This window comes from Heptranchias perlo, chromosome 16 (assembly GCF_035084215.1).
Source record: "Heptranchias perlo isolate sHepPer1 chromosome 16, sHepPer1.hap1, whole genome shotgun sequence".
NCBI classification, from domain to species: domain Eukaryota; kingdom Metazoa; phylum Chordata; class Chondrichthyes; order Hexanchiformes; family Hexanchidae; genus Heptranchias; species Heptranchias perlo.
Genome location: NC_090340.1, coordinates 18005468 through 18032663, shown reverse-complemented (window position 1 = coordinate 18032663; position 27196 = coordinate 18005468). Strand labels below are relative to the sequence as shown.

The 27196-nt window shown below is 45.1% G+C and overlaps 2 protein-coding genes across 5 annotated transcripts in view; one reads left to right on the top strand and one right to left on the bottom strand.

The window, feature by feature from the left end:
* Window positions 1–318: 318 nt before the first annotated feature.
* On the bottom strand, window positions 319–10086 carry b3gnt9 (UDP-GlcNAc:betaGal beta-1,3-N-acetylglucosaminyltransferase 9). Its single transcript, XM_067997723.1, has 2 exons — window positions 9911–10086; window positions 319–5575 (listed from the first exon to the last, which is right to left on the bottom strand). Exon 2 carries the CDS (start codon window positions 4557–4559, stop codon window positions 3309–3311), a length of 1251 nt encoding a protein of 416 aa, XP_067853824.1. The 5' UTR covers window positions 4560–5575; window positions 9911–10086; the 3' UTR covers window positions 319–3308.
* An 11317-nt stretch (window positions 10087–21403) lies between these two features.
* Window positions 21404–27196, top strand: part of prmt7 (protein arginine methyltransferase 7) — a 37804-nt gene continuing 32011 nt past the window's right edge. For 3 of the 4 annotated variants that reach the window (XM_067997722.1, XM_067997720.1, XM_067997719.1), the window contains exon 1: window positions 21406–21601. In XM_067997722.1, coding sequence (XP_067853823.1) covers window positions 21507–21601 — 95 coding nt within the window. In that variant the 5' untranslated portion in view covers window positions 21406–21506. Of the gene's footprint in view, window positions 21602–27196 lie in introns of all 4 variants that reach the window. The other variant, XM_067997721.1, reaches the window with a different exon arrangement.

Genomic DNA, 27196 nt, shown 5'->3' with positions numbered 1-27196 from the left:
CGCCGTCTACACTGATTATGTGAGTGATTGAAGTGACTCAAGGTAATGGAACTTGGCTTGTTTTTTCCCCTCATATTTAGGACATTGTTATTATCACAGGAAGTGTGTAATTTTCAGACTAGTTGACACGTGTGGGAAAGGGCAAATTTATAGAGCTGTCTTCCCTACAAGTCGATTAGTTCACAAAGGTTAATGCTGAGTCTGGTTACTGACCATAACAAATCCAGAATACTTTTCAAATTCTTTTGACGCTATGACCTGATACAAGATGGATAAAGTAATTAAATGTACAATCTGATAAAAAATGAGATATTAGAATCACAGTTAATCCAGACTCTCTAATTCTGGTTGTGTTTATTGAGTGGATACAGATAAAAGTAAAAAAATACATTTATTTTGAAAATTTTATATTTACAACTATGAGACTGTCTAGAACAGCTTAAAGTGCCTTAATATTTATACTGACTAGACTCTAGCACAGGGTGACACTATGAACTAGCCTATCACAGCAATGAAGATAGAAGTATTGATGAAGTATAGAATTATAGAAGTACATGTTAACTCTAAAAGGAGCACATGCTTAAAAGATATACCTTACTCTACATGGATTAGTTACACGTTGTGATCAAAACATGTGGGACTAGTACACTGACACCTCTTGATGTTTATCCACCAGATTTATTAAAGGATTGATGCAAGTTGAGGATGGAGATGAAAATGGCCCAAGCAATGGACTGAAAGGAAGTGAGTGAGATGGGTTGAATGGATGACCTTTCTTCATTCCTACTATCCTATGCTCTTTGCTCATTTCATAAAAGGAGAATGTTGACGTCTGAATATAAAATCTGTGATACCATCAATCATATATGCACTAAAAATGTGAAAGGCAAATTTAAGTGTTGGACACTTGACACATAGATGGCAGATATCGAACGAATGTCAGAATATTTGATCAAAAATAACCCCGTTTGGAAGTTTTGGTTTAAAAATGTCATTTACATTGTTGGCCTTGAAGGTAATGTCTTTGCACTCACAAAGCCATCTGGGGCAAAATGTCATTACTGCATCAATTCTTCCTCCACTTTAACTTCTTGAATCTAATATTGTTTTCCTGAAAATTAGACACAGCAGTCTGAACGGAATCCTAGTTTCAGAATTCTTGATCTAACAGTGGATCCTTCTGTAAATCACCAGTGCAGTTTAATTTCTGTTTTAGAACAGAAGGCTGGATCTTGAGAAATACTCCACCTGAGTATACAAAGTAGGAGTTATCTGATATGGCTCAGATTGTAAGCTGTTTTATGTTAAATGTTTGAGCTCAGCGTTCCAACAAACATTTAAGGGCAGAAATATTAGCAATTATATTGTCATAAAAATGGTAGTTTCATTTGGACAAAGTTTGGAACACGGAATGAATTTAGTGGTAAGAGGAGCAATTTGTGGCAATTACAAAGAAAGAGGAGCTTCCAAAAACTTACCTCAAAGTGAATAATATGGAAATAGACCAAGTTGATTAACATTGTTTACTTGGATAATTAAGCAATGGAGAAGTTAAATGGAGGATAACAATTGCAAATGAAGTATTTAATTGGAACATAGGATAAGGAGTAGGTTATTGGGCCCATCAAACTGCTCCGGCATTTGTTAACTATGGAGAAAAAAATTGCACTTCTGCCTCTAGAAATGTTTATATTTGAAGATAGACCATATTTTAAAATATTTCACGACTTTTTTTATCCAATCAAGAATGTTACTGTGTTTCTGTGCAACTATAAAATGAAGCTGGTAATAAGAAGTAGGATGTTTAAGTGTTGTGTAGTCAACAGCACTGTACAGATTGTGAAAATTGGACCTAGCATGCTGAAGTAAGCAGGCCGAAAGTGATGGTGCTACTAACGCATGTTGACAATTAGTTGAAGAAGAGGAATGGCTAATGAGAGGGCCCCTGAGAAGTGATGGGATTGAAGAGATAGATGCAACACTGGGCACATTATTCAGGAGTCGCAAGGAAAGTTGTTGGGGTTGTTAGTAATAGATTAAGACAGGTAAATAACAACAATGATGTGATCGAATGGGCACACACTATACCAGGGGCTGGTACAATCCACCCGTTCAGAGAGTGGAAAGTACGGAGTCAACTGGTCATCAGCTTCTCCAGACTGTAGATGGTACATAGAAACAGCAAGGGAGAAATGGTAATGACATAAAAGCACCTGAGTGTTCAGAGATTGTGGAAGCGTATGTGAATTCTGTAGAACACTGCAGATTCAAACTGCATTGCTAGTCTACAGAAAGTAGGATTCATGTTGGGGTACAATTGCACTGATGCTGGTGGCCCCCTGTGCACAAGTCAAGTGGTCACACCTTATGAGTGAGCCCATGCGATGAATGTCATTAGGCTATTCAGTTGTGCAGGCACCATAGCCAAGCCTGATCCTGTCTTCACCCAACCTCCACAGTCTCCAGAAGGGGCCAGCCCAGTAGGTAGCGATCAAGCGTGAGAACCGTGTTTTTTTTTCCAGCTGCACAAACAGCCGCCCGGCCAGGGCACTGAGACCAATTTTGGCACCTCTGCTGTCACCCCGGCTGAGATCAGTGAGTTCACCACAGACCAAGGATCAAGCCTGGGAACCTCCTGGTCTGTACGGCTCAGTACCACACTGGGTTGTGCACTGTGAGGGCTGGGGAGGTATCTATCAACTGAGTGTGCCATGTAGTTCTGCATTTCATTTAGACTAGCTGGTACTTGTTGATTTGTTCATTAATTTCATTCAGGGCAGTGGGGTTAGTTTTGGATTGCTCCAGCAAGGATCTAGCCCAGACACCATGAGCCCACGGATGCTATAAATTTATCTGGCTTGCTAATCAAATTGAGACTTGTGAACAAAATTAGGACTTGTTGGAACATAGGATAAGCAGTACGTTATTGGGCCCAACAACTGTCAGTTTCTTAATTTTATTTTTGCGATATGCGCCTCTCATCCACTCTAACTTGAGAAGCTTCAAAAAACTCTCACAGAAACTACACACGGAGTGAAACCACTGAAGAGGGTAAGGAGCAGGCGACCGTGTTTCACAGTGGGATTCCCACAAGCTCGCCTGCTGTGCTTGATAACACAAAGCTTGACTTTTAAGCTCATGCGTTTAATGGAGGTCGACACAAATCAGTGCACCGTTGCCACCAGTGACATTAAAGAATACAAAAGGATTGAGACATTTATAAAGCATTTGAAGCATAAATTTGCAGGGACAGTCACCGAGGGCACTGTCTCCTGCTGATGGGAGAGAGCTGCCCCCTTTCGCCGCCGTCAGTGTCTTAATTTTCTTGGAGAGGCGGACGTTGCCTTTCGCTTGAGCCGCCACCGGAACGGGCGCTTCATCGACCCTTTGCGAGCGCAGCTCAGATTGGGGTCGTGCAGAAGGGTCCACATCAGCCAGATCTCGGGCACCCTGAGGCTGTGGACCACCATCAGCTCCTTGTAGAAGCACGGGTCAAACGTCTGCATGTGAGGAGCCGCAGAGGGCCGGGCGATGCCAAAGGTCCTGAATCCTTCGTGAGACAGGGGTTCGAGGCCGATCCGCAGCAGGCACATCCCCAAGAAGACATCGTCGATGGGGAAGAGCTCCACCTCTTTGCTGGCGCGGTAGAGCCTCTTTGCTGTGTGTCCAGACATGAGGAAACCCCCACCCCCTGCATAGACGGGGTAAACCCCCGGGCCGTACATCATCTCTGGTATGAAATACTTACTCTTATTGGACCTGATGGGGAGGGCTTGGTAAATAATATCTCCAACAAATAGATCTTCCTTGGGATCGGCGTCCTGCAGGAAATCGGCGATGTTCTCCACGTTCACAAAGACATCATCGTCCCCTTTGAACACAAACTCTGCCGCGGGACAGAACTGGTCCACCCATTTCAGAAAGTGGATCTCCTTGAGCGTCAGGTTGAAGAAGGTGTCTTGGAAATCCCACAGCAGGATGTCCTGGTGGATCCGACTCTCGTGTTCCAACAGGCGGCTCCACGAAGCCAAAGCACTTTGGTTGGCCGGGATTCCCAGGAGGAAGAGTCTGCGGACCTGGAGTCCATGGACCCGATCTTCTCTGGCCCAGGTCTTACGAGCCACCTCACGCCTTTCAAACTCCTCCACCCTGGACTTGATGGAAATCAGCAGGAGCGGTTCCCCCTGGACCTTCCGGCACTTGTCCTTCTGATTAATGATCTGATTGAATTCCCGGCAGTCCTTCTGCAAGAGGTACTGGCGATAGTTCCAGGGTAAAAGGTCTGATGTTGGAGATGTGGTCACCTGGACCTTTCCAATCTCCATCCGCTGGTCCGGCTGACAGATGCGCTCTGACTCCGTTGCGCTGGTGGTGAAGACCGGTTGAGATGTAGCCTTAGTGCTTTGCAGCATAACGTATCTCTTGATTCCCGATTCCCTTTGGTTTTCGTGTTTGTCCAGCCGCGGGGTTTCAGAGTGCATTTGGATGTAAAGCAAAATACAAAATGCTGTTAGCAGGAGCAACGTGCAGATTAGATCTCCTTTCCGCCGCAGTCTCATGGTCCCTGGAGAGGGCTGGATGGAGATCAGAGGCTGTTCTGGGCTGGATTTTACAGACCGCGTCTGGTCTGGTTTGTACTGACTTGGGGTTCACAGACTGGCTCTGGCTGTTTTTATACAGGGCTGAAAATCGTTCACAGGCTGGTTTTTGGTGATTTTATACAGGGCTGGAGTTCACAGGCTGGCTCTGGGTGATTTTAGACAGGGTCGAAGTTCACAGACTGTTTTTTGGTGATTTTATACAGGGCTGGAGTTCACAGACTGGCTGTGGGTGATTTTATACAGGGCTGGAGTTCACAGACTGGCTCTGGGTGATTTTATACAGGGCTGGAGTTCACAGACTGGCTGTGGGTGATTTTATACAGGGCTGGAGTTCACAGACTGACTGTGGGTGATTTTATACAGGGCTGGAGTTCACAGACTGGCTCTGGGTGATTTTATACAGGGCTGGAGTTCACAGACTGGCTGTGGGTGATTTTATACAGGGCTGGAGTTCACAGACTGGCTCTGGGTGATTTTATACAGGGCTGGAGTTCACAGACTGGCTCTGGGTGATTTTATACAGGGCTGGAGTTCACAGACTGGCTCTGGGTGATTTTATACAGGGCTGGAGTTCACAGACTGGCTCTGGGTGATTTTATACAGGGCTGGAGTTCACAGACTGGCTCTGGGTGATTTTATACAGGGCTGGAGTTCACAGACTGGCTCTGGGTGATTTTATACAGGGCTGGAGTTCACAGACTGGCTCTGGGTGATTTTATACAGGGCTGGAGTTCACAGACTGGCTCTGGGTGATTTTATACAGGGCTGGAGTTCACAGACTGGCTCTGGGTGATTTTATACAGGGCTGGAGTTCACAGACTGGCTCTGGGTGATTTTATACAGGGCTGGAGTTCACAGACTGGCTCTGGGTGATTTTATACAGGGCTGGAGTTCACAGACTGGCTCTGGGTGATTTTATACAGGGCTGGAGTTCACAGACTGGCTGTGGGCAGGTTTCCTTTATTCAGTCACATCTGTAGAACAAACAGAGAAAAGCATTGTTAAAGGAAACAGCTGTCCAGTCTGCCACGTGGAGCCTTTACTGCCGGATATGGAGGCAGTCCTAGAAACTAGGTCTGACAAACCTGGAAACACCAGTCTCAGAGAACAGAAATATACTTTAATAAACCCCTTCGTTCTGCACCTTGGTATTTTGCTTTATTACAGTTCAACATATGTTACTCAAATGATTGTATTTTAGAAGTGTGCAACACATTAATGTATATATTCATATATAACTGCTAACATAGGCACATACAGCAGACTCACACATATCTGTAGATATATCTATATAACTAATATCAATACACTTGACTGTGAATCTTAGAAACATCAGGCTTTGCTATTCTTCTGTGTAAAGAAAAAAGTTTACTGTTGCAATTTAAGCACAATAGCCCCCCAGTTCAAATCATGTAATCTGATGACAGGAGCATACCAACCATTTCTGTCTGCTGTGACTCCCACCACATGTCAAAAATGAAAGCAGAATTAAAGTAGCTCAACTTGTGTATATCATTTGGAATAACAAAGTCTGAAGTATGCTGCAAGGCAGTAAGAAATCTCAGGGTTTGTTTAGATACTGACAGAACCACTCAGGCTTTGTTTTTGCAATTTCTAACTTCACTTGCACTATTCCATATAATAGTCCCTCATAACCAGGGGTTGAAGTGGATGCTTTTCCACTCCTTGTCTCGCTGGGTATTCTTCATTTTCACACTAGATTTCCAGTATTAGCCATTTTTCATTGGCAGGTCGAGCTAGTGAGATTAGGAAAGGCTTTTGTGTGCCTGCTTCCTTTCTGGTTCTTCAGATTTATTACCCCATGCTCCCAGTCCAGTGATTTACCATTGAAAGTACACATTTTTAACCATTTATCAGGTGGTCTGACCCATTGATCATGAGGTTGGACCTTCCCGCCCAGTTACCCCTCGTGCCTGGCTGTGTAATACATGTTGGTCTTGAAAAATATCAGTCAAACTGAGGTGACATTTCTTTGTCCTCACCATGAATCTCTGCTGCCTTGTATTATTGGAGAATTGATTCAGCCCAGGTTTCAGAGACATACTGACCATTTCTGTATAACCAATAAACCACTTGTTTTTAAAGGTATCTGTTCATATCACAATTGTCACTGATTGTATCCCTACAGGGCAGTCATCAGGAGTTTGCTGAGTAGCAATGATCTACTCACCTTTATAATTCATAAATAAGCACAGATGAAACAGCAATAGTAAAGATTTTATATATTTTTAGCTTTCTTTTAAGTGCAGTACATGATAATCTATAGCTGTAATCGATTATTCCTATACACAGTCTCTTCCATCTCCAGTGAGTCACTATTAGCATAGTTCATGTTGGGTCAAATTAGATTGAATTATTGATTAGTAACATAGTTCTAAGTAGTTTCTGGAGAAACAATGACCATCACTCGCGTTTCTGGTTATAAACCAGTCTCAACACTGTATTGCACATAGAAATTTAGATTTCCAACAAACATTAAATAAAGAATCATTAATCAGTCCTTCACAGTCAGATATTCGGTTCCTATAGTAAGAAGTAAATTCTCAGCTAACGTAAACATGGTTGATAACACCATCCTCCTCCAAAGCCTCTCCTCCGTCGTCCAGCTGGGTGGGACTGCACTCGTCTGGTTCCATTCTTATCTATCCAGTTGTAGCCAGAGAATCACCTCGAATGATTTCTCTTCCCGCTCCTGCACCGTTACATCTGGAGTCCCCCAATGATCTATCCTTGGCCCCCTCCTACTTCTCATCTACATGCTGCCCCTCGGTGACACCATACGAAAACACATCAGGATCGACATGTACACCGACAACACCCAGCTCTACCTCACCATCACCTCCCTCGACCCCTCCACTGTCTCTGATTTGTCACACAGCTTGTCTGACATCGAGTACTGGATGAACAAAAAATTTCATCCAACTAAACATTGGGAAGACCAAAGCCATTGTCTTTGGTCCCCTCCGCAAACTCTGTTCCCTAGCCACCGACTCCATCCCTTTCCCTGGCTATTGTCTGAGGCTGACCCATACCGTCTGCAACCTTGGTGTCCTATTTGACTCTGAGATGAGCTTCCGACCACCTATTTCCACTTCCATAACATTGCCCATCTCTGCCCCTGCCTCAGTTCATCTGCTGCTGAAACCCGCATCCATGCCTTTGTTACCTCTAGACTTGACTGTTCCAAAGCTGTCCTGGCCAGCCTCCCATCTTCCAACCTCCAAATACTTCAGCTCATCCAAAACTCTGCTAGCTGTATCCTAACTCACACCAAGTCCCGTTCACCCATCACCTCTGCTCGCTGACCTACATTGGCTCCCTGTCTGGGAACACCTCAATTTTAAAATTTTCATCCTTGTTTTCAAATTCCTCCATGGCCTCGCCCCTCCCTATCTCTGTAACCTCCTCCAGCCCTACAACCCTCCGAGATCTCTGCGCTCCTCCAATTCTTGCCTCTTGCACATCCCCGATTTTCATCACTCCACCATTGGTGGTCGTGCCTTCAGCTGCCTAGGGCCTAAGCTCTGGAATTCCCTCCCTAAACCTCTCTGCCTCTCAACCTCGCTTTCCTCCTTTAAGATGCTCCTTAAAACCTACCTCTCTGACTAATCTTTTGGTCACTTGTCCTAATATCTCCTTATGTGGCTTGGTGTCAAATTTTGTTTGCTAACGCTCCTGTGAAGCGCCTTGGGATGTTTTACGACGTTAAAGGCACTATATAAACGCAAGTTGTTAACTCCATGATGTCTCCACAGCTCATGTGGGCAGTTTGGTCACAGGAGATCGTCCCCTTTTTCTCTGGCAATTTAGTGGCTCTTAAAAGATATTTACCACCAAGCCCTCTGGCCTTACTGCAACTCCTACTGGCTTTATTTCTGATCTTGTTACCACAGGTGTTGTTAAGTAAACCTGTTCTGGACTAAAACCTTCCTACATTAGTATGGGTGTTAGGCTTAAATTTACGGTTAGGGTTGAGGATTTGGTTTGATAGTTCGGGCTGAAGTTCAGAGTTGGACTGGGGGCTAAGGTTTGGGTTAGATTTGGGCGTAGGGTTAAGAGTGGGGTTGATCTAAAGGTTTAATGGGAATTCATTTCATTGAAGAGGATGATTTTACTGTCAACAGAGCAGACTGCACTTGATGGATTCATGGAGTAAAGGGGGCAGAGCATTAGCTGTAGGGCAAATATATCTCCTGTAACTGGCTTTACTGCTCTTGTTGTTCTTCCTTGCCACTGGCTATGCTGCCACTTCCCAGTTCAAAGGTTGTACTGGTCAGATATCAAAATATTTGGGCGAGATAACCAATCCAGAGGTGGTGTCAATGGTACACAAGCTGGGGTAGGATGATCAGCACTCAAATTCCACTTTAGACACTGCTTATAATGGACTCCAGCCTGTCAGCACATATGCATGTGTCACCCCAGCAGACAGCCCACAGAGGTGGAATTTAGAATCTAATTTACCCACGTAATAACAAGCTAATCACTTCTCTGGAAATTTACAATTCAAATAGATGTATGGTAATGTCTCAGTGGCAGCAAACAACTTTCTTACAATAAGCCTGTGACAGTCCCTAAATCTATTACCAAAAAACTCATAACTTATTCCTCATAACTTGCACACACACCTCTCCATCCCATTCCTAATTGCACACACACACACACCATCCTATTCAATCCAATGCCAATAGTTGACGTTAACATCAGATTAGCCTCTTAATAATTGGAGGTGCTGCTGTGTTCCTAAGCTCTCTGCAAGAACAAAAAATTCACGCTGGAGCAAAGCTCTGGAGGTACATACGGTATCACACATGTACCCCTTAGAAACGTGTTTCTGTTAAAAACACGGCACTGCACGGGAGGAAGCTGATTACCACATTTTTCCTCGACAGGAGGAGGCCAGTATAAACCCTGAACTTTGTCTTTTGTCAGTTCTGTGGTCTCCTCCACTCCTAACACGGCCGGATTGGGAACTCCCCCAGCTGTAACAGGCACCAGAGAGCTGTCAATACGACTGTTGCCACCGCCCGCAATCTGAACCTAACATCTGGAAGGAGAAAATAATCCACTCGGCCCAGGGGGATCCATCGCTCCCGCACAAGACCGTGCTAAACAAGTTGAGGGCGACTCCCCGAGAGGACAGGGACATTCGGACCCCCCTCCCCTCCCCCCGCCTGCAGTTACATAGTCAAGTCTATTGCTCCTTTTTTAAACGAAATGGAAGTGGCAGAAGCCAGCCCGCAGGCATCAGCTCACAGCTCCGCTCTCCAACACAAACTTCTCTTTACCTGAGAACCGCCAGTGTGGAGAAGGGCAGTCAGTAAACAGCGACCCGCGAAACGCCCGAGAGACAGAACAAGTTGCTTCGAGGTTGTGAAGCGTCTTCCAAGCTGGCTGCAAGGGGGCAGTTTCAATGGAGGAGAAGCTCGCCAGGAATCCGAGGGAGCCAAGGAAAGCACATCTGGATTGCATTAATGGGACTGGGAGTTGCCTGAGCTGGGAGCCTGGTCATCAGGAACATTAGGGGGGGGGGGGGAGATGAATTCAAGGGCCAACAGAGTCTGCTATTCCACCCAGCGCCGCAGCTCAGAGAGGTGTAGGCAGCACGGAATCGGTTCACGTGTGGGTCCCGGTGCTCATAAATGGGACCGAACATCCCTCCCTTCAGTGCAGGTGCTGGCTTTTGCCTCTCTGTCAACTCGGGGCTGCATTCCTCAACCGTTTAAAAAAATTATACAAACAGCCCGTTTGCAACTTTGGTGCCCTGTTTGACTCTGGCGGAGACTGTCTGAGAATGCAACGTGTGACTGGAATATTATCAGAACCCAGAGCCTGTCTGTCCACTCTTCCAGTACCAGCCTGTAATCATCATCATCTTAAGGTGTTATTAGCCTTGGATCAGTGGTAGCACTCTCGCCTTTGAGTCACAAGATTGTGGGTTCAAGTCCCACTCCAGAGACATGAGCTAGGCTGATACTCTAGTGCAGTACTGAGGGAGCACTGTGCTGTCAGAGCTGTCGTCTTTCGGTTAAGATGTTTAACTGAGGCCTCAGGTGGATGTAAAAGATCACATGACACTTTTTTACAGACAAGGAGGAGCATTTAGATGCAAATCTGTTATTGCATCGTGTGTTTGCAAACAAAGGGAATTAGTGAAAAGCAAAATACTGCAGATGGTGAAAATCTGAAACTAAAACAGAAATGGCTGGAAACACAGGGCAGTTCAGTCAGCAACTGTGGAGAAAACAGACAACTTAGTGTTCGGGATGCAGATCGGACTCAATGGGCCGAATGGCCTCCTTCCGTGCTGTAATCTTTCTATGATTCGAAGAGCAGGGGAGTTCTCCCCAGTGTCCTGGCCGACATTTATCCCTCAACCAACATCAGTAAAACAGATTATCTGGTTATTGTCACATTGCTGTTTGTGGGATCTTGCTGTGTGCAAATTGGCTGCCACATTTCCTACATTACAACAGTGACTACACTTCAAAAGTACTTCATTATCTGTAAAGCACTTTGCGACATCCTGAGCTTTATACATGCAAATCTTTCTTAAAGGGGCACTGTTACCATTGTGGGACAGAAAAGCAACGTCCCATTTTCTGTGCGATAACATCATAAGCAAGTGATGACATGCACCCGATATATGATGTTTTCTGCACACGGTGGAGCATTTAGATGCAAATCTGTTATTGCATTGTGTGTTTGCCAACAAAGGGAATTAGTGAAAAGCAAAATACTGCATAGTGGAAATCTGAAACCAAAACAGAAACGGCTGGAAACACAGGGCAGTTCAGTCAACATCTGTGGAGAAAACAGACAGCTTAGTGTTCGGGGTGCAGATTCTTCTTCAAAATAATTAGTTTGTCCAAACACTTTTATAGCTGCAAGACTGCCCACCATGGGTTGGGACAATTACATTATGTTATGATCACAATCAGAAATTCACACGCAGCTATTTTACAGAGTTTATTTACTAACCTAAAATCTCTGCAATAATTTGAAAGTTGAAACAAGACTCTCAGTACTGAAAGGATTTAATCTGCCCTGACTGAAGCCGTTTCTGTCAGGTCACACTAAATTGGTAAGAAGCCATTACTAGACTTCATCCATTCATAATTCAGTGGGTAACCATGGAGGTAGGAAGAAGTAAACCATAAACTGAACCGTTCTGCGATTTAACTGAGGTTGAGAATGGAGCAGTGTGGTGAAGAGAAAGTTCAAAGAAACCCTCCTCTTTTAGCACTGTTAGATAATAATGGTACAGTGGTTGATGGCTGTGATGGTGATGGTGCAATGTTCGATGGAAGTGCTGATGGTGCAGTGTTTGATGCCAGCGTTGGTAATGGTGCAGAGTTTGATGTCAGTGTCAGTGGTGCGATATTCGGTAGTGCTGTTGATGATGCAGAATTTGATGGCTAGCTTGGTGATAGTGCAGTGTTTGATGAAGGTGCCTGATGGTGATGCAGTGTTTGATGGCAGCCCTGGTGAATTTGATGGCTGTGTTGGTGAGGCTGCACTGCTTGATGGCAGTGTTGATGTTGGTGCAATGTTTGATGGCATGTGGTGATGGTGCATTGTTTGGCTGTATTGGCATTGGTACAGGTTAGTGCTGGTGCAATGTTTGATGGCAGCACTGGTGATGGAGCAGTGTTGGTGGGAGCGCACTGTTTGACAGAAGTGTTGGTGATGTTGCAATGTTTGTTGCTAGTGTTGGTGAGAGTGCACTGTTTGGCTGTGGTGGTGCATCATTGGTGAGAGTGCAGTGTTCTGTCTTTGATCACCAAATTGGTGGTGGTGCAGTGCTTGATGTTTAATAGCAGTGTTGGTGGGAGTACAATATTGGTGATTGTGTAGTGTTTGATGACAGTGTTGGTGAGTGTGCAATATCTGTTGGCAGTAATGGTGAGGGTAGTTTGATGGCAATGTTGGTGATAGGGCAGTGCTTGACATCAGGAGTGGTGATGGTGCACCCTTTGATGACTATGTTGAAGGGAGTATTAGTTATGCTACAGTGTTTGACAATATTGTTGAGAGCATAGTGCTTATCAGCATTGTTAGTGATGGTGTGCTGTTCGCTGACAGTGTTGATGAGAGTGCAGTGTTCGATGACACAACCAGAAACACTAACATGAATGGGATGCGACAGCACTCGGACATATTTACAGTGTAGCAAATAGCAAACCTTGAGGTACACTTGGAATACTGTGTACAGTTCTGGTCACCCTATTATAGAAAGGATATTATTAAACTAGAAAGAGTGCAGAAAAGATTTACTAGGATGCTACCGGGACTTGATGGTTTGACTTATAGGGAGAGGTTAGATAGACTGGGACTTTTTTCCCTGGAGAGTAGGAGGTTTAGGGGTGATCTTATAGAAGTCTATAAAATAATGAGGGGCATAGATAAGGTAGATAGTCAAAATCTTTTCCCAAAGGTAGGAGAGTCTATAACGAGGGGACATAGATTTAAGGTGAGAGGGGAGAGATACAAAAGGGTCCAGAGGGGCAATTTTTTCACTCAAAGGGTGGTGAGTGTCTGGAACGAGCTGCCAGAGGCAGTAGTAGAGGCGGGTACAATTTTGTCTTTTAAAAAGCATTTGGACAGTTACATGGGTAAGATGGGTATAGAGGGATATGGGCCAAGTGCAGGCAATTGGGACTAGCTTAGTGGTATAAACTGGGCGACATGGACATGTTGGGCCGAAGGGCCTGTTTCCATGTTGTATCTTCTATGATTCTATGATACTAGCGATGAACTTACTTTCAGTGACACAGACTGGGTTCTTGAGACGGTAAGATGTTTCATTGCCAATGAACTGGTTGTCAACCATCTTGTTAAATATAAGACGATTGAGTCTCCATCCAAAATGATGAATTTCCACTGAAGTGTTAGGTAGCTGAAAACTTATCTGAATTCAAAACAAACAAATTGGATTTTTAATGTCAATGGTTCCATGGAGAAGCCAAAGACATAACGATAATTGAACAATATGCTCCAAGGATTTCCTTATGATCATGCTACTATTGAGTAGGTATTTTCAAATGAGTGAAAGTTTTTTTTTATTCGTTCATGGGATGTGGGCGTCGCTGGCAAGGCCAGCATTTATTGCCCATCCCTAATTGCCCTTGAGGAGGTGGTGGTGAGCCGCCTTCTTGAACCGCTGCAGTCCGTGGGGTGAACGTTCTCCCACAGTGCTATTAGGAAGGGAGTTCCAGGATTTTGACCCAGCGACGATGAAGGAACGGCGATAAATTTTCCAAGTGGGGATGGTGTGTGACTTGGAGGGGAACGTGCAGGTGGTGTTGTTCCCATGTGCCTGCTGCTCTTATCCTTCTAGGTGGTAGAGGTCGCGGGTTTGGGAGGTGCTGTCGAAGAAGCCTTGGCGTGTTGCTGCAGTGCGTCCTGCGGATGGTACACACTGCAGCCACGGTGCGCCGGTGGTGAAGGGAGTGAATGTTTAGGGTGGCGGATGGGGTGCCAATCAAGCGGGCTGCTTTGTCCTGCATGGTGTCGAGCTTCTTAAGTGTTGTTGGAGCTGCACTCATCCAGGCAAGTGGAAAGTATTCCATCACACTCCTGACTTGTGCCTTGTAGATGGTAGAAAGGCTTTGGAGAGTCAGGAGGTGAGTCACTCGCCGCAGAATACCCAGCCTCTGATCTGCTCTTGTAGCCACTGTATTTATATGGCTGGTCCAGTTAAGTTTCTGGTCAACGGTGACCTCCAGGATGTTGATGGTGGGGGATTCGGTGATGGTAATGCCGTTGAATGTCAAGGGGAGGTGGTTAGATCCTCTCTTGTTGGAGATAGTCATTGCCTGGCACTTGTCTGGTGCAAATGTTACTTGCCACTTATGAGCCCAAGCCTGGATGTTGTTCAGGTCTTGCTGCATGCGGGCTCGGACTGCTTCATTATTTGAGGGATTGTGAGTGGAAGTGAACACTGTGCAATCATCAGCGAACATCCCCATTTCTGACCTTATGATGGAGGGAAGGTCATTGATGAAGCAGCTGAAGATGGTTGGGCCAGGACACTGCCCTGAGGAACTCCTGCAGCAATGTCCTGGGACTGAGATGATTGGCCTCCAACACCCATTACCATCTTTCTTTGTGCTAGGTATGACTCCAGCCACTGGAGAGTTTTCCCCCTGATTCCCATTGACTTCAATTTTACTAGGGCTCCTTGGTGCTACACTCGGTCAAATGCTGCCTTGATGTCAAGGGCAGTCACTCTCACCTCACCTCTGGAATTCAGCTCTTTTGTCCATGTTTGGACCAAGGCTGTAATGAGGTCTGGAGCCGAGTGGTCCTGGCGGAATCCAAACTGAGCATCGTTGAGCAGATTATTGGTGAGTAAATGCCGCTTGATAGCACTGTCGACGACACCTTCCATCACTTTGCTGATGATTGAGACTGATGGGGCGCTAATTGGCCGGATTGGATTTGTCCTGCTTTTTGTGGACAGGACATACCTGGGCAATTTTCCACATTGTTGGGTAGATGCCAGTGTTGTAGCTGTACTGGAACAGTTTGGCTAGAGGCGCAGCTAGTTCTGGAGCACAAGTCTTCGGCACTACAGCCGGGATGTTGTCAGGGCCCATAGCCTTTGCTGTATCCATTGCACTCAGCCATTTCTTGATATCACGTGGAGTGAATCAAATTGGCTGAAGACTGGCTTCTGTGATGGTGGGGATATTGGGAGGAGGCCGAGATGGATCATCCACTCGGCACTTCTGGCTGAAGATGGTTACAAACGCTTCAGCCTTGTCTTTTGACTCACATGCTGGACTCCACCATCATTGAGAATGGGGATGTTTACAAAGCCTCCTCCTCCCTTTAGTTGTTTAATTGTCCACCATCATTGACGACTGGATGTGGCAGGACTGCAGAGCTTTGATCTGATCCGTTGGTTGTGGAATCGCTTAGCCCTGTCTATAGCATGTTGCTTCCGCTGTTTAGCATGCATGTAGTCCTGAGTTGTAGCTTCACCAGGTTGGCACCTCATTTTTAGGTATGCCTGTTGCTGCTCCTGGCATGCTCTTCTACATTCCTCATTGAACCAGGGTTGATCCCCTGGCTTGTTGGTAATGGTAGAGTGAGGAATATGCCGGGCCATGAGGTTACAGATTGTGCTGGAATACAATTCTGCTACTGCTGATGGCCCACAGCACCTCTTGGATGCCCAGTTTTGAGCTGCTAGATCTGTTCTGAATCGATCCCAGTTAGCATGGTGGTAGTGCCACACAACACATTGGATGGTGTCCTCAGTGCGAAGACAGGACTTCGTCTCCACGAGGACTGTGCGGTGGTCACTCCTACCAATACTGTCATGGACAGATGCATTTGTGACAGGTAGATTGGTGAGGATGAGGTCAAGTAAGTTTTTCCCTCGTGTTGGTTCGCTCACCACCTGCCACAGGCCCAGTCTGGCAGCTATGTCCTTCAGGAGTCGGCCAGCTCAGTCAGTACAGGTGCTACTGAGCCACTCTTGGTGATGGACATTGATGTCCCCCTTGCTACCCTCAGTGCTTCCGCCAAGTGATGTTCAACATGGAGGAGGACTGATTCATCAGCTGAGGGAGAGCGGTCGGTGGTAATCAGCAGGAGGTTTCCTTGCCCATGTTTGATCTGATGCCATGAGATTTCATGGGGTCCAGAGTCAATGTTGAGGACTCCCAGGGCCACTCCCTCCTGACTGTATATCACTGTACCGCCACCTCTGGTTGGTCTGTCCTGCCGGTGGGACAGGATATACCCAGGGATGGTGATGGAAGAGTCTGGACCCTTATCTTCCAGGTAAAATGAACATGAATATTAATGGTGTAGACACTTCAAACTGAGAAATGGGCTGTTATAAACAGTATAAGGAGACACATTGGAGCACCTTCAGCAGAAGCCATTGGGTACACAGATTTAACAAATCCTTTAACAAACCTTTTGCTGATATTAATTCAGCAACACAAATAAAGGTTTTTTTTAAAGAGGGCCAACCAGCTCGTCTTTGTAAACTGACTCTTTGTCCAATGTTATTGACTCATCGTGTATTTTAAAGGACATTATCTTCATGAAAAATAATGTATTTGCATAAATTATGTTCCACTGCAACATATCACTTCTGATAAAAATGATGCATATCTCTCATACCCCATCTTCCCCCATCACAAGCAAAAAAGGTTGGCCAAACACTTTCTCATGAAAACAACACACGTTTAATGAGAGTGCTCATTCACTACTATTAGTTACATGAAAATGAAATGGTCAAAATGGGCATCAAGCCTAATATCACACATCTCATAGCTCTCTCATTTTTTTTAAATGAGAACTCATAATATTTTAAGTGATTGATTAATGATTTTGTGCTTTGGGAATTGGCAGAATTGACTTTGATTTTGGGTCAGTCTTGATTTTGAATGGGTTGGCGAGAAATTTTTATGAGGTAAAAGGGACAATATGGGCCATATACAGGAGTAAGTCAGTTCTAAATGGCTGCGGACTGGCGCAAATTTCACCAGAATGGTAATGTGCTAATAGTACTCAATTTTCATGCGTCAGCCTACTTGCTTTCTTATTCGCCCTAGGATAACATTCCATTAGCCTTTTAGATTATTTTTTGTACTTGTCCACTAGTTTTTAGAGATTTATGTACAGGGACCCCTAAATCTCTCTGCTCCTCCGCAGTTTCTAGCTGCTCACCAAGTTGAAAATACTCTGATCCATCTTTCTTAGGTCCAAAGTGGATGACCTCACATTTCCTCATATTGAACTCTATCTGCCACAGTTTTGCCCACTCACTTAATCTATCAATGTCCCTTTGCAACTTTTTGCTCCCAACTGCACTACTTACTGTGCCAGCTAACTTAGTGTCATCAGCAAACTTGGATATACGACTCCCTATTTCTTCATCTAAATGATTGATAAAGATAATGAAAAGTTGAGGCCCCAGCATGGATCCCTGGTGGACACCACTAGTCACATCCTGCCAATTGGAGTACATACCCATTATCCCTACTCATTGTCTCCTACCTCTAAACCAATTCCCTAACCAAGTCAGTAGGTTGCCTCCGATTCCTTGTGCTTTCATTTTTGCTAACAGTCTCTTGTGTGGAACCTTATTGAATGCCTTCTGGAAGTCCAAATAAATAACATCCATAGACACTCCATTATCTTCCATTTAGTGACCTCCTCAAAAAGATCAAGTGATTAGTTAGACATGACTTACTCTTTACAAATCCATGCTGGGTCTCTCAGATCAGCTCATATTTGTCCAAGTGCTCAGTCACTATGTCCTTAATGACAGATTCTCGTAACTTCCCCACAACAGATGTTAGACTAATAGGTCTATAATTTCCTGATTTCTCTCTCCCACCCTTCTTAAATAATGAAATACCATTGGCAATTTTCCAATACAAGGGGACAATTCCTGAATGAAGAGAGCTTTGGAAGATCATGACTGATGCATCTGCAATTTCCTCAACTACTTTTAATATCCTGGGATGGAAACCATCAAGATTTGTAAATCTTCAGTCTCATTATTTTTTCCATTACCATTTTTTACTTATATTAAATCTAGTAAGTTTCTCCCCTTGATTTATTTTTAGTTTACCTTGTATCTCTGGTACTTTATCCTCTTCCTCTTTGTATTGAAGACCAATACAAAGTAGTTATTTAACAAGTCTGCCATTTCCTTATTTTTAAATTACAGTATCACCTGCGTCTGTTTTTAATGGGCCCGCATTACTCTTAGCCACCCTCTTTTTCTTAAGATACTTGTAAAAACTTTTATTGTCATCCTTGACATCACTGGCAAGTTTTTTCTCGTATTCCCTTCTTGCAGCTCTTACTTCTTCCTTTGTATCCCTTTGCTACTCTTTATATCTCATCCAGTCCGCAGGATCTCCACTATTCTTTGCATTTGAGTACGCCCTTTTAGTTTTATACTATCCCTCACCTATTTTGTTGACCAAGGTTGTTTAATTACACATGTAGAGCTCTTGCCCTTTAGGGGATGTACTGGTCTTGTATTCTACCAAATACTTCTATAACACCTCCCACTGTTCATCACTCATTTTACCCTTTAGCAGTTCCACCCAGTTTACTGTGGTCAATTTCTGCCTCATCCTTTCAAAGTCAGCCTTACCTAAATTTAAAACTAGGTTCAACCACAACTTGCATTTATATAGCTCCTTTAACATAGTAAAATGACCGAAGGAGCTTCACAGGAGTGTTTTCAAACAAAATTTGACACCGAGCCACATAAGGAAATATTCGGACAGGTGATCAAAAGCTTGGTCAAAGAGATAAGTCTTAAGGAGCGTCTTAAAGGAGGAGAGAGGTAGAGAGGTTCAAACTAGTAAAAGGCAATTTTAGGACAGATATCAGGAAATTCTTCAACCTGTGCAATAAACCTTCACATAGAGAGGTGGAGGCAAAACTCCTGAGATCATTTATCTGGATGCTGCAAAGAAGAACTGCACTTTCAAATTCCCAACTGTCTAGCCTTTGGCCCTCCATTCACCACGGCATTTCTGCAGCTACCAATCACACCCTCGCCCCCACCTTTGTTGCCCTATTAAAACCATTATTCTCTCCCACTCTGGTTGCTCCCCATGGTAAGGCACACAGCTCCGCTCCCTTAAGTCCAAGGGACGCAGACTTGAACGTTTATGGCGGACAACTGGTTTAGCCATTCATCGCCAGATCATACAGAGCACCATCGGGTCCTGCTCTCATCTGCCAAAACTGCTCACAATTCCAGGATCATCCTAGAATGCAAAGATAACCCCCGGCTTCTCTTCTCCACTACAAACTGTCTTCTTAAACCTCTATCCCCTGCCCTAGCCATGAACTCACATCTTTCTGTAGTTTCTCTCCTATCTCCCCTCATGCCCTCTCCGCGCTCAACTTGAACATGAGATCCACATCCTGCTCCCTCGACCCTATTCCCACCAAACTGCTGACCACCCAACTTCCCTTCCTGGCCCCCACGTTAGCCGATGTTGTTAACTGTTCCATCTCCTCAGGTACTGTCCTCCTCCCCTTCAAATCTGCCATCATCACCCCACTCCTCAAAAAACTCACCCTTGACCCCTCTGTCCTTGCAAACTATCACATCATTTGCAACCTCCTTTTCCTCTCCAAAGTCCTCGAATGTGTTGTCGCCTCCCAAATCTGTGCCCATCTTTCCCACAACTCCATGTTTGAATCCCTCCAATCAGTTTCCACCCCTGCCACAGTACTGAAACAGCCCTTAATAAAGTCACAAATGACATCCTGTGTGACTGTGACCATGGTAAATTATCCCTCCTCATCTTTCTCAACTTGTCTACAGCCTTTGACATGGTTGACCACATCATCTCTCTCCAACGCCACTCCTCCGTCGTCCAGCTGGATGGGACTGCGCTCGCATGGTTCCATTCTTATCTATCCAGTCATAGCCAGAAAATCACCTGCAATGGCTTCTCTTCCCGCTCCCACACCGTTACCTCCGAAGTCCCCCAAGGATCTATCCTTGGTCCCCTCCTATTTCTCATCTACATGCTGCTCATTGGCGACATCATCGAAAAACACTTCAGGTTCCACATGTACGCTGACGACACCCAGCTCTAACTAACCACCAACTCTCTCGACCCCTCCACTGTCTCTCTTTTGTCACACTGCTTGTCCGACATCCAGTACTGGATGAGCAAAAATTTCCTCCAACTACATATTGAGAACACCGAAGCCATTGTCTTTGGTCCCCGCCGCAAATTCCGTTCCCTAGCCACCGACTCCATCTCTCTCCCTGGCCACTGTGTAAGGCTGAACCAGACCATCTGCAACCTTGGTGTCCTATTTGACCCTGAGATGAGCTACCGACCACATATTCGCTCCATCATCAAGACCGCCTACTTCCACCTCCGTAACATTGCCCATCTCTGCCCCTGCCTCAGATCATCTCCTGCTGAAAACCCTCATCCATGCCTTTGTTACCTCTAGACTTGAATATTCCAATGCACTCCTGGCCAGCCTCCCATCTTCCATTCTCCATAAACTTGAGCTCATTTAAAACTCTGCTGCCCATAGCCCAACTTGCACCATGTGCCGTTCACCCCTGTGCTCGCCGACCTACATGGGCTCCTGCTCCGGGAACACCTCGATTTTAAAATTCTCATCCTTGTTTTCAAATCCCTCCATGGCCTCGCCCCTCCCTATCTCTGTAACCTCCTCCAGCACCTACAACCCTCCGCGATCTCTGCGCTCCTCCAATTCTTGCGTCTTGCGCGTCCCCGATTTTAATCGTTCCGCCATTGGCGGCCGTGCCTTCAGCTGCCTGGGCCCTAAGCTCGGGAATTCCCTCCCGAAACCCCTCCGTCTCTCTCCTCCTTTAAGACTCTCCTTAAAAACCTACCTCTTCCACCAAGCTTTTGATGTGGCGATGCCGGTGATGGACTGGGGTTGACAATTGTAAACAATTTTACAACACCAAGTTATAGTCCAGCAATTTTATTTTAAATTCACAAGCTTTCGGAGGCTACCTCCTTCCTCAGGTGAACGATGTGGAAAAACTTTTGGGCACCTGTCCTAGTATCGCCTTATGTGACTCAGTGTCAAATCTTAATTGAAAATCGCTCCTGTGAAGCGCCTCGGGATGTTTCATGACGTTAAAGGCACTGTACAAATGCATGTTGTTCTCATGATGATTCAAACCGCCTGCCTGGCGCCTCCACCACGTGACCACGGCGCGCCCAGTCCGGCTTCAGTCACGTGGCCGCGGGGCGGGGCGAGAACGTGCCCTCGTCACGTGACGCCAGCATGGTCGGCGCGCTGCATGCTGGGATGGCAGCGCCGCTGGCGGCCCCGTGTCGATTGGTCCCCGGACCAGAGTGATTGGTTGTTCCTGGCATCATGAAGACTTTCTGTGGCAGAGCGAACCCTACGACCGGCGCCATTGAGTGGGAGGAGGAAGAGGAGAACTATGACTATCACCAGGAGATAGCACGGTACAGATCCAGCGGTAACATTACACCAGCGGCCGCTGGAACCTGCGCGCTGCCGTGGAGACAGGCCTGGTCAGAGGGGCAGGCGAGCTCTGCCTGATCCTCCGTGTAATCCACAGTCTGCCTCCCGGACTCGCCGGTGACACATTGATGTAACTTGCATTTGCCACGAGCAGTAACCGGGGCCCCCTTGTGTAGAATGACTGGGCACTGTATGGGTAACGGGGCAACAAATAATAGCAACCCCTGGTGTACAGTAACTGCCCCATGTACAGGTACTGACTCCATCTCTATACAATCATAGAATGATACAGCACGGAAGGAGGCCATTCGGCCCATTGTGCCTGCACCAGCTTTTTGAAAGAGCTGTCCAATTTAGTCCCACAACCCTGCAAATTAGTCCTTTTCAAGTACATGTCCAATTGCCTTTTGAAAGTTCCTATGGAATCGGATTCCGCCACCCTTTCAGGTAGTACATTCCAGATCTTAATACCCCTCCATGCGAAAAAAAATTCTCTTAATTTCCCCTTGTTCTTTTGCCAATTATTTTAAATCTATGATCTTTGGTTACTGACCCACTTGCCAGAGGAAACAGTTTCTCCCTACTTGCTCTATCAAAACCTCTCATAATTTTGAATACATCTATCAGGTCTCCCCGTATCATCCTCTGCTCTAAGGAGAATAATCCCAGCTTCTCCAATCTCTCCACATAACTGAAGACCCTCTTCCCTAGTAAACCTCCTCTGCACTCTCTCCAAGGCTGTGACATCCTTCCTAAAGTGTGGTACCCAGAATTGTACACAATACCCCAGCTGAGGCCTAACCGGTGGTTTATAAAAGTTTATAACTTCCTTGTTTTTGAATTCAATGCCCCCATTTACAAATGATGTGGAGATGCCGGTGATGGACTGGGGTTGACAATTGTAAACAATTTTACAACACCAAGTTATAGTCCAGCAATTTTATTTTAAATTTACAAAGCCAAGTATCCCATATGCTTTCTTATCCGCCGTATCAACTTGCCCTGCCACCTTCAAAGATTTGTGAATATGCAACCCCAGGTCCCTCTGGTCTTGCATCCCCCTCAAAATTGTATCATTTAGATTATACTGCCTCTCTATGTTCCTCCCAAAGTGCATTACTTCACACTTATCTGCATTAAATTGCATCTGCCATGTGTCTGCCCATTTCATAAGTCTGTCTATGTTCTCCTGATGTCTGCTACTATCCTGACCACTATTTACTACGTTGCCAAGTTTTGTATCATCAGAAAACTTCAAAATTGTACTCCCTATACCCAGCTCCAGGTCATTTATATATAACAAGATGTTGACCGGAGGTCACCGGTTACGGTTACTGGCTTAGTACAAAGAGAAGAGTCAATTCTCTCTTAACTCTCAATTCGCTTTATTCACGCCGCTAGATCATATACATATAGGTTATACGTCTGGTTAGATATAGACATGCAGTTTGCACCAGGTTATACAGTTTTATACCCAAACTAGGATCTAAACGCACACCCACTAGGTTTCTCTGACACTCCCTGAGTGGTCACAGAATATAAAGGATAATACCCGAAAAGGAGAGCTGATGCTGGCCAGGCGTTCTCTCTCTCTCTCGACGTCGTCTCTATGTCCCTGACGTAGGTTCTTCCACTTCCGCGATGGTTGGTCTCCGGAGTCTTCGCTCTGGCTCCATGCCCCAGATCCTTCATTCTTATTCCGAATCTTATCTCTTCAAGCTGTGCTGTCTCTCTCCCTTTGGTTTAGGCCTGCTCGCTTTTGCCTGTGTCTTCTCCTCATTGGCTCTGTCTCAAGGACTTAGGTAGCATTACCTCATTACTCCTTTTCTAAATAAGGACTTGTGTCTTATCACATCTCCTTTGTCTTTCACAAAACTTAGCTAATTCAAACCGGTTTCAGCCAGCTCAGGCCAGCGACTGAACTCTGGTTACTTCAGTTCAAAAGTTATTCTTGCCTGTGTATCAGCAGCTGGGGAATGTCAAGTTACTTTCTGCAGCCCCTGGTCAACAAAGAAAAACAGTGGTCCCTTGCCGACCCCACTGCATACTTCTCTTCAGTCAGAAAAACATCCGTTCACCGCTACTCTCTGACTAGTATCCCTTAGCCAATCACGTATCTAAATTACCACCGTCCCTTTCATACCATGTACTTCTATTTTCCGAATGAGTCTGTTATGTGGTACTTTTATCAAATGCCTTTTGAAAGTCCATATATACAACATTTACAGCACTTTCATCAGCCCTCTCTGTTACTTCATCAAAGAACTCAATCAGGTTAGTCAGTGACGATTTGCCTTTAACAAATCTGTCTGGCTGTCCCTTATTAACCCATGCTTCTCCAAGTGAGAATTAATTTTGTCCTTGATAGTTGTCTTGTAGTTTTTCCACCATTGACGTTAGACTGATTGGCCTGAAGTTACCCTCCTTTTTTGAACAGGGGTGTAACATTTGCAATCCTCCAGTCCTCTGCTATTTCCACCCTAGCTTCCCGTAGTGACCTAGGATGCATCTCATCTAGGCTGGGTGACATGTTAACTTTCAGTGAAGCCAACCTATTTAGCACCTCCTTTCTATTTATTCTTATCCTATCCAATATCTTTACTCCCACCTCCTCTACTGCAATATTAATTTCATCCTCTTCTTTTGTGAAGACAAGAGTATTCATTCAGTACCTCAGTCATGCCCTCTGCCTTCACAAGAAGATTTCCTTTTTTGTCCCTAATTGATTCCACCATTTCTTTAACTATCCTTTTACTTTTTATATGTTTATAAAACATTTTTGGTTTCCTTTTTATGTTATCTGCTAATCTTTTCTCATACTCTCTCTTTGCCCTTCTTATTTCCTTTTTTAATTTCCTCCTTCACTCTCTGTATTCTGCCTGGTTTACGACTGTATTCTGTATCTGACTTTTGTCTTAAACCTCCTTTTTCTGTTATATTTTAACCTCTATTTCCTTTGTCATCCAGGGAGCTCTAGCTTTGGATGCCCCATCTTTTCCCCTTATGGGAATATGCTGGGTTTGTAGTGGAACTATCTGCGTCTGGAAGGTCTGCCATTGCTCATTTACTGTTTTCTTGGCCAATCTTTGTTTCCAGTCCACCTGTGGTAGGTCCCTTCTCAAATCACTGAAATTGGCTCTCTTCCAGTTGAGTATTTTCACTACTGATTTTTCTTTGTCCCTTTCCATAACTATTTTAAACTATATTATGATCACTATCACCCAGATGTTCTCCCACTGAAACACACTCCACTTGCCATACTTCATTCCCCAGAACTGGATCCAGCATTGCTTCCTTCCTTGGGCTAGAAACATACTGATATAAGAAAGTTCTCCTGTACACATTTTAGGAATTCTTCACCCCCCTTGCCCTTTGCTCTTTTTTCCTCCCGGTCTATATTAGGGTAATTAGGTAGGAAGGGAGATGAGGTCCTGCATCAAGAATTTAGGGAGCTAGGTAGCAGATTAAAGAGCAGGACCTCAAAGGTTGTAATCTCTGGATTACTCCCAGTGCCACGGGCTAGTGAGTATAGAAATAGGAGGATAGAACAGATGAATGCGTGGCTAAAGAGTTGGTGCAGGAGGGAGGGTTTCAGTTTCCTGGATCACTGGGCCTGCTTCTGGGGAAGGTGGGACTTGTACAAGTCGGACGGGTTGCACCTGAACCAGAGCGGGACAAATATCCTTGCGGGGAGGTTTGCTAGCACTGTTTGGGGGGGTTTAAACTAACTTGGCAGGGGGATGGGATACAGAGTGGAGCTACAATAGGGGGTGATGTGCAGCCAAATATAGAGAAAAAAACAAGTCAGCTTGGAAGACAGGGCAAATATGTGAGGGCAAGGCTGGATGGCATCTATTTTAATGCAAGGAGTCTTGCGAATAAGGTGGATGAACTGAAGGTGTTGATAAACACATGGGAGTATGATATTGTTGCTGTCACAGAGACATGGTTGAGGGAGGGGCAAGACTGGCAGCTCAATATTCCGGGGTACAGAATCTTCAGGCGAGACAGAGGGGGAGGTATAAGAGGAGGGGGGGTCGCAATATTAATTAAAGAATCAATTACTGCCATAAGGAGGGATGATATATTAGCAGGTTCCTCTAATGAGGCCATATGGGTGGAGCTTAAAAACAAAAAGGGGGCAAGCACTTTGATGGGAGTGTACTATAGGCCCCCAAACAGTCAGGGGGAGATAGAGGAACAGATATGTAGGCAAATCTCAGAAAATTGTGCAAATAATAGGGTAATAATAGTGGGGGATTTCAACTTCCCCAATATTAACTGGGATACTCAGAGTCTAAAAGGCTTAGAGGGTACAAAATTCTTAACGTGCATCCAGGAGAGCTTTTTGAGCCAGCATGTAGAAAGTCCTACAAGAGAGGGGGCGGTACTGGACCTAATTCTAGGGAATGTGGCCGGCCAAGTGGAAGAAGTGCTAGTAGGTGAGCACTTTGGTGACAGTGACCATAATTCGGTGAGATTTAAGGTGGTCATGGAAAAGGACAGGGAGGGGCCGGAAATAAAGGTTCTAAATTGGGGGAAGGCCGATTTTAATAGGATAAGGCAGGATCTGGCCAAAATGGACTGGGATCAGCTGCTTGTAGGAAAATCTGCATCGGAGCAATGGGAGTCTTTCAGAAGGGAGATTGAGACCATACAATGGCAACATGTTCCCGTAAAGGTCAAGGGTGGTTCCAAGAACTCCAGGGAACCTTGGATGTCAGGGGATATACGAGAATGGATTAGGAAAAAAAGGAGGGCTTTTGGCAGATACAAAAGGCTAAGGACGGAGGAAGCCCTAGAGGAGTACAAAAAGTGCAGGGGGATACTTAAAAAAGAAATTAGGAGATCAAGGAGGGGCCATGAAATAACACTGGCGAGCAAAATAAAGGAAAATCCTAAGATGTTTTATAAGTATATTAAGGGTAAGAGGATGACTAGGGAAAAAATAGGGCCCATTAGGGACAAAAATGGCAATCTGTGTGTGGAGCCGGAAGATGTAGGAGGGGTTCTAAATGAATTTTTTGCATCTGTTTTCACTATGGAGAAGGACGATGTAGACATAGAAATACGGCAGGGGGACTGTGATATACTCGAACATATTAACATCGAGCGGGAGGAGGTATTGGCGGTTTTAGCAGGCCTAAAAATGGATAAATCCCCAGGCCCGGACGAAATGTATCCCAGGCTACTGTGTGAGGCAAAGGAGGAGATTGCGGGGGCTCTGACACATATATTCAGAACCTCTCTGGCCACATGGGATGTGCCAGAGGACTGGAGAACCGCTAATGTAATACCATTATTCAAGAAGGGGAGTAGGGAAAAACCGGGGAACTACAGGCCAGTGAGCCTAACATCAGTGGTAGGAAAATTATTGGAAAAAATTCTGAAGGACAAAATTAGTCTCCACTTGGAGAAGCAAGGATTAATCAGGGATAGTCAACATGGCTTTGTCAAGGGAAGATCATGTCTGACTAATTTGATTGAATTTTTTGAGGGGGTGACGAGGCGTGTGGATGAGGGTAACGCAGTGGATGTGGTATACATGGATTTCAGTAAGGCCTTCGATAAAGTCC

Excerpts from the sequence above, each read along its gene's own strand:
- b3gnt9 (XM_067997723.1), bottom strand. The coding sequence starts at position 4,559 with ATGAGACTGCGGCGGAAAGGAGATCTAATCTGCACGTTGCTCCTGCTA.